Source organism: Cryptosporidium hominis, assembly GCF_000006425.1.
Source record: "Cryptosporidium hominis TU502 chromosome 3 CHRO013054, whole genome shotgun sequence".
In the NCBI taxonomy this organism is placed as follows: domain Eukaryota; phylum Apicomplexa; class Conoidasida; order Eucoccidiorida; family Cryptosporidiidae; genus Cryptosporidium; species Cryptosporidium hominis.
The window spans coordinates 1-12,326 of NW_667281.1; the positions used below are offsets into that span (position 1 = coordinate 1).

Consider the following 12,326-nt stretch of genomic DNA (forward strand, 5'->3'; position numbering starts at 1 on the left):
CCAAAGCATTCATCATGTTAAAAATGTCTCCAAGAAAAGAAAGAGATCATCAAAAATCAATGATGAAAGTCTTGAAAAAAATTACCTCAATGGGGATTTGGATACTTTTACAAACCATCCAAAAAAGTAAGAAAAAAAGTAAAATTATTAAAGCTTTTAAAAAAATACCCATTATATCTCCAACTATCTCATTCCTTTACTCTCGTCTGTCAAACAGAGGTAAGAAAAAGAGAAAAGCAAAAAAATACATTAAAACAATACGAAAGCTAGAAATCCAGTTTAGGAGGAAAGCTTATGGCCATTTTCAAGAAAAAGAATATCAACAAGGAAATGAACTTAGCCAAGATGATGATCAATTTATGTATTTATTGAGTTACTAAATCTTATAAAGTTTTTAATTAAATAAAATTTTTAAGTCCAAATTAATTATATTTCTATTTTTAATTACCCTAAAACAACTTTGTCTCCTTTCTAATTTTTTAAAAATCAACCCAAATTTTCTACTTATATAATCCATAAATTCAATTCTAATACTTATTTATATCATATTATCGTTATTCCTACCCGCTTACCCCCCTCTTCTTCTTACATGCTCAAACACTTTCTTTTTATTTACATGCAACCAGTACCGGTATTATTTACTAGCGCGCGCGTCCAATTGCTGCAAATACTCTCTTACTTGACATGCAATGGCCAGTACGTATAAATTGTGAGGAAAGGACAATAAATTAGATGTAAAAGTTTAAGAATTTGATAGCTGTGAAAGAGGTAGTGTAGAATAAAAGTAGGTAGAAAAAGTTACATTATAAGAATAAATTCAGGTAAAGTGAAAACTTTGCTCGAGTTTGAGATTAGGTAGAAGGTAAAATGATCATAACAAAATGGGTATACAATGTTTTTCTAATATTATTTTTTCAAGCATTTCTGGTGGTATTAGCCTCAACTGAATTTGAAAGCTTTAAACTTGGTAGAGTTGAGCCTCAAAAGCTTAAGATTATTTCAAAAACTACCACCTTAAATGATTATGGTTCATTAGGAGTCTATTCCTTTAAAAATTCAAAAGATGAAGTTGTTATGAAGAGTATTCTCTTTCCTAATTATGCAGTATTGTTTGATGAAGGTAGAAGACAGTTTTGTTCTGGAAAGTATTCTGCTGATTCTCATACTTACAATGCAGGCGATCAAATACCTTTTTTCTTAAACTATTGGACTGATAAGTATACTTATAGATACTGGGTCTTGGAATCTGATCAGGGAGTAATATGTATGCTTCCCTATACATTAGAAACGAACTTTACCAAAGTTATTACTGGAGTTGATTCAGATTTTCAATTTGAGCTTGCTCCAACTTATGAACCAAACAACACCAATTCAATAATCCAGCAAACTCCTTTATTTGATCACTCCCAGAGCTGTACTTTAAGTCTATTCCAAGGATGTTTTTCCTCTGAGTTTGTTCTTTCTCTTCCAGACTCTTCTTTTACTTCTGGATTAGAACTTATTGTCAGAGGTTTTTCTGAGTTTAGAACATACAAGGGAATCTTCTCAGAGCTCGTATTTCATGATAAAACAGCTTCAAATGCAAAAATACTACATATACTCATTAACCCTGATATGATTGGTATACATCTTGTGGGTACTGGAGATCAAATTTGGGGTGAATTAAAACACCAAGTAGAAATTGGAAATATGAAATTCAATTATGATTTTAGAATTATAATCAAAGAAAAATGGATATATATTACTTCTCCACAAGGTCAGACTTTGGTTTCATCTAAACTTCCTGACAATTTTTCCAATGTAGGTAAAATTGTCTCACCCCAAAGAAGTGTATCAGATCCTACCTTTATACAAGTTCTTCTGGCATCCAATACTGAGATTTCCAAAGATTTCATTCAAAGTGAAGCTTTTTGTCTTCTTTCAATGTCTCCATTTACATCTCAGGTTAAGAACATCTTGGGATTTAGTCAGGAAGTCCTCTTTACAGAAAATTATCATCTTGATATTTCTCTAGATATACAATCTTTTGATTCTATTCAAGAAGAGGATCTACTTCTTGGCATCTCTTTTGACGAAATTTTGATTGATCCTGCTAATCTTGAGATCCAGAGAACTAGTCACTTAACTGATCCTAAAGTCAGAATTGGTCTCTTTAAGGGATATATATCCCTGGAAGAAATGCAAAGTAGAACTATTATTACTGGCTCATATCAAGCTAATATTAATTCTAAAGTTACTATTCAAATCCAACCAATTTCTAGTGAAAATAAGCTTAGGATCTTATACAAAATAGATCAGTCTAATTGGTTTAGGCTTACTGAAGTTTCTGGTGAATTGAACAAGCTTTTCAACAAAATCAAATTTGAAAAGAACTCAAAACATTCAGAGATTCTGAGTTATACTATTAAAGGAGAAAATGATGCATCTTCTCTTGCTACTACCTACACAGATAGTACTCCATTCATATCTCCAACTTCTGATAACCTTTGTAAACTCATGCCACTATCGTATTGTAACTCTCAAGATGTATCTTTTGTACTTGAAGATCTTACACAAGTAGAAGGAAAGGATCAAACAATGGAAGAAGAAACAAGTAAAGTTGAGTCTTTGATGAGTATTAATAATGTAACCATTCAAATACCTAATTTTCCAACATCCAACAATGATTTAATGTACAAATGGAGACTTTTGTCAAATGATATTCCAGTTTATGAGATTTCAGTATTTCAAACTTCCATTTCAATCACGAACTTAATCAGCTATGAGACAATCACGGGACCTCCAATGAGTATTATTAGTCAATACTCAGAGAACTTAGGAATCTCAATAATATTTCAAACTACAAAAATCTTCATTGTTGACTCTGGTACTAATAACATTATTGCTTCTATATCTAAATCAAAGAATCTAAATATTAACAAAATCCAAACATCCTATGAAAAAAAGATCTCTGTTAACTATTATTCATCTTATTCATTTACTCCTGGTCCAAAAACAACTTCAACTGAATCTTCTATCCTAAATGTTTTATTTGAATGTCAATTTTTCAATCAATGTAATTATGGAAACTATGTATGTCAAGGTTCTAGTGCGAGACAATTATGTAAAGATCCTGAGATCATGAAACTTTGGTATAGTGGGCCTTTGATCTCTACTGATACTTCCTTAAGCCTGGGAGTTTTTCCAAATTCTTTATCTGTTTTTACTATTGGAAGTCAAAACGAAAATCTATTTCTTATTAATGTATTTGAGAGATATATCTCACTTAGTGATCCATTTTCAGGAAGATCTTGTTATAATGAGCTTCCAAACAACATAGTTCTGAATCAAAACTCTTATGTTAAGTTTGGAGTTATTGTCTCAAATGGAAAAAGAGTAGATCTGGTTTATTTCTCAGGAAATGATACTCCAAATCTATTATGTTCTATAAGTATCCAAGGAAGATTCATTTCTGATTTTTATTTCTTTGAATCTAATGGACAAGGCTTATCATCTACAATTGGAGATATTACTATGAATACTGAACTGGATGACTTAAGTGGTCAAATAACAACAATTTCTCCTCCTGCAGAGTCCAATTCTAATAGTTTGGTTCCTTTCAAACCAAGTAATCAATTAGATTTGGAGCTCAGTTCTGAACTTAAAGCCAATATGGGAGTACATTTTGATGTTAATCTAGATCCTGATTCAGATTCTGCCTTAGTTATTGGAGTTTCTATTTTAAATAGATATCAGGATATTGATACTCATCTATATATTTCAGGAGGAAGTTATCCTTCAGTAATACTTAGTTCAAATATACCTGGAGTAGGAACTCTAACAAACTATTCCTCTATTCCAGATGAATGTACTTCAGTTAGAAATTCTTTATTTAATGGAGGAAATGTTCAATTTACAATAGGAGTAGATATTGAAACTTTTGTTAAGTATAATTTGGGAGTTAAGGAAGAAATCAAGATTCCATACTTGTATGTAGTTTTATGTGATCAAAGCTTAGCAAAAGTTCCAATGGGAGGTTTGAATATTAATAAGCTTTTAATATCAAATAGGTCAATAATTTCAACGAGTACAACATTAGTTAATGGTTTCTATGCTAATAGATCCACCTCCAGAATTAGAGATCTCTCAGCAGTTCCTTTAGAAAATGATGATTCTATATCAGGTTATAAAGAGGGTTGTGAAATAAATCAAGATCTTGGGGTAACTTCCTATTGTCTTTCCTCCTCATTAAATATTGAAGGGGATTCTGGTCTTAATGAGAACTATGAGCTCACAGTTTATCTAACAATTCAAGATTTTCCTCAGTTCAAGTATAGGAATTCTACTTACTTTAATGGAATAAGTTACCAGGTTGGAGGGATGTCATCATTTGTGGTACTTTTCAATGAAACACATTTAGGTGTTTTAAACTTAATAGAGGAGAGAGAGATCTGGAATCTTTATGGAGGAGATGCTTTAATGCCAGTTTCTTCTTGGATCTCAATTTCAGTGAATAGGATTTCAGGATTCATTTATTTTACTTTGAATGATCAGATTTTTGCAAGTTTTCCAGATTACCCATCCCAACATATATCAATTCAAGAGATTTCACTACTACAACCAGGATCTTGGAGTGTTTTTCAAGGAGTTAAACAGGATTCAGTTTATGAGTCGAATAGATACCCTTTTATTTATCACGGGTTCATTGAATGCTCATTTGGAGATGAATGTCAACCCACAAAGGAACAAACTTGTTTTGGAAATTCCTTTAGTGGACTTTGTCCATATCCAAATCCTGATGAAATCGTTTGGCTTTTCAATGCTTTCCCTGAAATACCAACAGAAGTGAATAATGGGACATTTGGAAGCTCCTTTGAACTTCCAGAGCTTGTACATGCCTATAAGCTCAACGATGGATTCTTTGATATATTTGCATTTTATTTCTTCAAGGACTATGCAGCAATACAATATCTATTAGATGGTACAGTTTGTAGAAACAGTTATAATGTTCAAAACAGTGGTTCTACATCCTTGGACTCTGTTCCATCAAACTTCCAGTGGGGTTTCTATCTTGGAGATGGAACAATCAATTTAGTAACAGATTTAGGTGGTAACGGAATTAAAAAGATTTGTAGTTTAAATATCCCAGAAAATATTGATCTTAGACTAAATGTGGTTTATCCAGTTGGTCATTTTCTTGGTATTATTGAAGCAAATAAAAAGAATAAGAATGATTTAACTATTACAGATGTTCCTCCAGAACAGGATACAGGAAATAATCCCTGTATGTTGGAAATGTTTAAGAAATGTAAAATCAATGATCAAGTACAACTTTTCCCCGATGAAACTTATTTCAAATCGAACTATATTTTTGAGCTATCTTTTGTTTATGATGAATCCAGAGAATACAATATAGTTTTTAAAGGACAAACAAATGGTCTTCTTTCTCTTTATCCAGTTAGCAAAAAACAAACAGATCTAATCAAATTAAGTATCTTAGGGAAAAGTCTTCAGCTTTCTAATAGTAATAGTGATATCTCTATGGCAGATATTCTCATAGAAAATGCTGAATCAGGTGTTACAACTTTTTCTTTATTTGTTTATCTATCATCCAAGGGAGATACTTTCAATTTGGTTTCGTCTCTAGATCTTGAGACGGAAAATACCAATAGCCGTCTCAGAAATTTGGTTGAAGGATATAAAGGAGTTTCAGTTTCTCTTAATGGTAAAATTTCAGAGATTTCAATTGACAAAGTTAATGAATCAAATCCAACAGTATATCTCAATAATTGGATCATAGAAGCAGATAGCTTAAAACCTTCGTCAAAGCATTTAACTTGTAAGCTAGAAGAAGTGGATCCAGGAAGTTGGTGTGTGGGTTTGAATGCAACTTACAATCAGGTTGATTCTGATTCGAAGCTTATTTGGTTGAATTTCACTCTTTCTAAAGATCTTCAGGGCGATCCAAACACTTTTGAGTATTTAGATTCATATATTCTTAAGAAAGAAAACGATAAAGATTTAATAGAGTTGAAATTTGGATCTAAGGAGCTTCAAATTAAGGATCTTATTAATGATGAGACTTCACTTTCCTATTACACGAATAAGACAATATTAAAGTCTGGAGAGATTTTCAAGCTTGGGATTGGAGTCTTAGAGGAAAGTCCTGACAAGATATATTTCTGTGATGAGTATAGTAATGTATTGTTAAGGATTCCATTTCCATCTTCTGAGATCTCTGGATCTAACTTTATAATTAACTCTAAGAAAGAGATCTTTTCTTCCTTTATGGTTGATTCAAAACCTCTTTCAATCAATGAAACACTAATTGATGGTTATAATTCTTGTTCTTTTGAATCAAATTGTGGTCTTGAAACTTTAACATGCACTGGCCAGATCTTAGAGTACCCATGTCCAAGATCTACTCCAGGGTTAAATTGGATGATTAGTTCCAAGCTTGTAGATACAGGTATCTCTAGTGGTGAATGGGGGAATGAGTTTGCAATCAACAATATATTAAGTTCCTTTATCATATTGGGAGATTTACAGATTAAGTTTTTGGTTCACTTCTTCCGAAATAGAGTTGTTCTATTAGATCCTAGTCATGGTCTTTCTTGTTCTGGTCCATATATATCAAATCAAGCAGTAACGGAAGGAGATAGCGTGGATTGGACTATTGGATTAGATTCAAATCATATGGTTTTTCTTGGACTTTTTGACTCAAATAGTAAAAAGCATTTTACTGTTTGTGGATTTAAGAATTTTGGAGAAGATATACCTTTTGTAGCCGTTATTCCTGTGGGATCTAAACCAGGATTGAATATCTTTAAGCAGTTTGGACGTGGATTCCCAACTGGAGGATATGAATCTACATCAAATTCTAAAGATAATAATGGCTTTTATCACCCAAATCTTGATACTAGTACCCAAGAATACACTCCTTTGATTCCTTATGGTCAAAATGCTCCTTTCTTACCGGTTGGAGTTCCTGTTACTGATGATCAGGGTTTGGTGGTTCCTCCTGGTTTCTACTTTAATAAAACAACAAGCCAATATGAACCTTTGGGATCAGCTGAGGATTCCAATTCTTTAAGACCACCAGTTCCTTTCCAACTTGTACAAGGAATTGAGGAGTGTGAATTGGAGATTTATTCCTTCTGTAACTCCACAAAAGTTGCAATGGAGTCTTCAATGACTAATTTGGATAAGAAAGATTGGACATTATTTGCAATGGTTTCAACTGGAATTCCAACTTATACTCAAGATCCAAGCCCTAACTTTAATTTTCAATTTAAATTCAAAGATAAACAGGATCAGATCAAATTTTCTATAGACATTTCAAACTCTTCTATTGTTATTTCAGGTTCAGATTCATCCCAAATTGCTGAAGCTGTGTCTCCACAATGTGGTCCTTATTGTTCAACTTATCCAAAAGGATACTTCACATTTTGGTTACAAAAGAAGTTCAGTGAAAACAAGTTTGTTGTTGGAGTGAACTACAATAATCTTTTGTTGGTGGAATTTGGCTCAGATAATAGAGATTTTACTAAGATAGATACTGGTGGAGATCCTGGAGCCACTCTTTCTCCTTCTAAAACTTATGTTTTATGGAATCTCTTAGATATCTCAAATCCACCAAAACAAAGTGCTACAACTACTACTACAAAGACCCCTTGAGATCAAGATATTAACGATGAGTGCCATTTGGAACTTGACCAACCTTGTAGAGGAAATGACTCAATTCTGGATAAACCTCTTAGTCAAGGAGATATTGATCGGATCAATACTTTATTAGGGAAATCTGATCAACCAATAGAAGTAGATGGAAGAAATTATTGGTTTGAATATAAGTTCCAAAAAGAGTCAGATTCTGTGATTTCTTTACTTTTCAATGAAACCTCTGTTGCTATTTACTTTTATGATAGAGCTGAGACTTTATCTTCTAAGTATACAAATCAACATTTATTATATGAAGGAATGGATATTACATTTGGTATTACATCAAATAGATTTGGCTTCTTCTTGGTTAACAAAGATCTTAACGCATTAATTCATGATCCAAGCTTGAAGATTTTGGATTATAATAAGATTCTACAAGAAAGTGTTCCAAATCATATTTCTAACTTCTTACTTGAGGAAGGATTCACTTATCCCAAAAACATCTTATTTAGAGGATATGAAACTTGTACTTTATATGGGGATTGTAAAACAGTTTCTAAATCATGCGAGTCTCAAGCTTTAATAGAAATGTGTAATCCAATTCAAGCAGGAACTGAAATTTTAATTCAAACAAGTATTTCACAGACTAATGTTAATAATGGAACTTGGGGAGCTCCTTTAATTCAAAGTGATCTAATTAACATTTTCCATATTGGAAATGAAGATAAGGATGTATATACAGTTTATATATATACAAATAGAATGGTGTTGGAGGATATGGTTAACTTTATTTCTTGTGGAGGACCATATCCTGGTGGTAAAACTTTGAGTTCAAGTTCAAACTTGGAATGGTCAATAGCATTGGATTCAAAGAAGTTCTTATATTTAAATGTTTTAGATGAGGAAAATACTGAAATGAAAACAATTTGTTCTATGTCATTAATTGGAGGTATTCATTCTTTAGATTATATTTCACCAAGTGGTTTTAAACCAAATAATTCAGTATTTACTCAAAAGATAAACTCATTCAAACAGGGAGGTTATAAGTCTACTTCTGATGTTAATTTGGGATACTACTTTCCAATATATGATAATTCCAAAAATGAGTTTTTTCCTGATCTTGTTTATGGTGATAGTTTCCCTTTTTATCCTCCTGGGGTTCATCCTGCTCCGATAGTTGGAGATCAATTAAATACTCCTCCAAATTATCATTACAATACAACAACTGGTCAATTTGAGAAGAATGAAGATCATTCAGATCCTGATGAAATTAATCCATTCCAACCAAATCATATTGTGAATGGTATTTCAGAATGTAATCTTGACTTATTTACAACGTGTAATGCTTCATCCATAAAGATTATGCCAGAAGATGTAACCTTTAAGGAATTTTGGACTTTATTACTAATTTCAAGTACTGGAATTCCAAACAAAGGTTCTGAATCAGATCCATTCAATTATAACTATGAGCTTATGAAGACTGATACTGGAGTAGAGGAATTAGTCTTAAGTTTATCTATTTCCAATGAAACTGTTATTTTGAAGAATGAAAAGACAAATGAACAAGAAGTAGTAGGATCACCACAATGTGGTCCATATTGTTCAACTTATCCAAAAGGTTATTTTGCCTTTTGGTTAACTTTAGATTCAATTAATAAAAAGTATATAGTTTCTATTGAAAATAATTCAAAGAAATTGGTAGAAATTAATTCAGAAGGAGCAGATTTTAATCAAGTTAAACCATGTAAATCTTGTCAAGGAACTCCAGATTCTGAAATGTATAGTATTTGGAAATTGTTTAATTCAAAAATTCAACCAACAGAAGTTGCTACTACTACTACTACTACTACTAAGACTCCTTGGCAGGATCAAATTATAGAGAATTGTGTTATTTCATATGATTCTGATCCTTGTAAAGGAACTAATGCAGAAATTGATCCTGAATTACAAGAAGGAGATATTTTATGGATCAATACAACTTTACAGATTTCTGATCCAAAAGTTGTAATAAATGGGAAATCATATTGGCAAGGAATTCAATTAAAAAAAGATGATAAGAAAGTCTTTTCTATACTATTTGATGAATTATTTATATCTGTAAATATTGAAAATTCTGGTAATGAATACTTTTCACCATATACAAACCAGACTCTAGGTTATTCTGGTAGAGAAATTTCTATTGGAATTGGAAAGAGTAAATATGGTTACTTTATTCTGAATGAAATTCTTGGATCTTTAATTACTTTGAATGCAAACGGATTAGATCTTTCATTTAATAAAGCATCTCCATTATCTACTCATGATATAGTTTCCAAATTCGAGCTTCAAAAAGGTTTTGTTCTTCCTGCTAATCAGTTATTTATTGGTTATGAAACTTGTTCACTTAATGATGATTGTAGTTTGGAAACAACTTCTTGTAATTCTCAAGTAGTAAAAGGTTTATGTCCAAGTCCTAGTGATACTAGGATATGGACAATAGAAGTTGAGATCTCAAAAACTAATATAAATAATGGTACTTGGGGTGAAAGTCTAGTAATGGATGAACTAATGAATATTTACTTTTTAAGTAGTAGCTCAGAAATTCTCTATAATGTTTTATTCTTTGAGAATAGAGTAGTTATTGAAGATGCTAATACTCAAGTTACATGTTCTGGAGCATATCCAGGAGGAGTATCAATATCATATGGAGAAAAGTTTATATGGTCTTTTGGAGTAAATGAAAATAGTGGAATGATTTACTTTAATTCTGCTCCAAAAGATAATCCTAATAAGTTTAATACGATCTGTTCAATGCCTTATTTGGGTAAAAGATCACAAATTACAACAGTTTATCCACTTGGTTATGCTCCTTCGAAGGCTTTATTTACTCAGAAGAAGAATGGACTTCCTACTGGTGGGTTTGAAACAACTTCTATACCAAATAATGGTTTTTATTTCCCAGATAAAAATGATGATACTGGAATTTTTGAGCCTCAAAATAAATATGGTCAATCTTATGAAGAATTCCCACTTGGATTAAAACCAGCTCCAATTGATGGAGATGAGAGTAATACACCCCCAGGTTATCATTACAATACAACAACTGGTCAATTTGAAAATGATGAGGGTAATACAAATTCTGATTTAGAAAATCCTTCAAGACCAACTCATATTGTTGATGGTATTTCAGAATGTAATCTTTATTTATTCTCAACTTGTAATGGTACTTCTGCTAAGATTATGCCAGAAGATACCACGTTTAATGAAGGTTGGACATTATTTGTGATCTTAAGTACCGGTGTCCCAGTATATGGAGATAATTCTAATAATATTGCTTTTAATTACAAATATAATTTTGTTAAATCAGATTCAACAAAAATTGATAATGTAGTTTTATCTCTTTCATTTACTAATGATACAGTAACTTTCAAGAATGAAAAAACCAATGCTAAAAGTGTGGTAGGATCACCACAATGTGGTCCATATTGTTCAACTTATCCAAAAGGTTATTTTGCTTTCTGGTTAACTTATGATTCAGCTACAAGTAAGTATATTATTTCAGTTGAGAATAATACTAAGAAATTGGTAGAAATTGAAGCTGAAATAACTAGCTCCGATGATGATCCAATATTTAATAAGATCACTCCTATGATAGATGGAAATAGTGGAGCTGGAGTTGAAATTTCTAAGACTTTCAGTGTTTGGCATCTATTTAACAAGAAAATAATTAATAATGTGGTTGCTACTACTACTACTACATCAACAACTTCCACAACAACAGAACAACCATGGCATGAAATAGAGCTGGATGAATGTCCTTTAGAATTAAAGAAACCATGTAAAGGCCATAATGCAATTATTAAAGATTCTCAATTTAATAAAGGGAACTTAATTTGGATTAGTATGAAAACAGTAAAATCTACTCCAGAAATAGAATTAGCTCCAAATAAGTATTGGCATGGATTTTCCTTTTACAATCAACAAAATGAGAAGGTATTATCTATACTATTTAATGAGACTCATTTACTTTTGGAGGATAAGGAATCAGGAATGGATTTCTCTTCAAGGTATACAAATTCTTCACTCAATTATGTTGGTGAAACTATTACAATAGGCCTTGGATGGAGTAGACTTGGACTCTTTTTAATTAATGAAAATAAGGATAGTTTTATTGAAGTTAAGAATAATTTGGATTATACATTTGTAAAAATAGTTCATGATTCTACTCAAAAGTCAAGTTCAAATTACTATTTGGAGGAGAACTTCTTATATCCTAATATCTTTCTCTTTAAAGGATATGAAACTTGTGGTTTATATGAAGAATGTTCAACTTCTCCAGTAAATTGTTATTCTCAAGTACTAACAGAAATATGTCCAAAGAAAGTTCCTGGTATGTATTGGACATTTGAGAATCTTATTCATGAAACAAATGTAAATAATGGAACATGGGGAAGTGAATTTATATTAGATGGTCTTTTAAATGTATACTTAATTAATGATGGGGATTCAGATATTGCAACTATTTACTTCTTTAATAATAGAATGGTTCTATTAGATTCAAAGAATAAGGTTGCATGTTCTGGACCTTATCCAAATAATCATATTATTAATGTTTCAGATAAAATGAAATGGTCTATTGGATTTGGAAAGAACTATCTCTTGTATTTAAATGTTTATGATCTTAATAATAATAATAAAGAATATTCAGT

General features: G+C 31.5%; 2 protein-coding genes across 2 annotated transcripts; both read left to right on the plus strand.

The window, feature by feature from the left end:
* The first annotated feature begins 14 nt into the window (after positions 1 to 14).
* Chro.30095 (hypothetical protein) lies at positions 15 to 380 on the plus strand. Its single annotated transcript, XM_661504.1, has 1 exon — positions 15 to 380. The coding sequence occupies one exon, from the start codon at positions 15 to 17 to the stop codon at positions 378 to 380; it is 366 nt and encodes a 121-aa protein (XP_666596.1).
* A 487-nt stretch (positions 381 to 867) lies between these two features.
* On the plus strand, positions 868 to 7,656 carry Chro.30096 (hypothetical protein). The annotated part of the gene is made up of 1 exon (XM_661505.1): positions 868 to 7,656. The coding sequence occupies one exon, from the start codon at positions 868 to 870 to the stop codon at positions 7,654 to 7,656; it is 6,789 nt and encodes a 2,262-aa protein (XP_666597.1).
* The last annotated feature ends 4,670 nt before the right edge of the window (positions 7,657 to 12,326 follow it).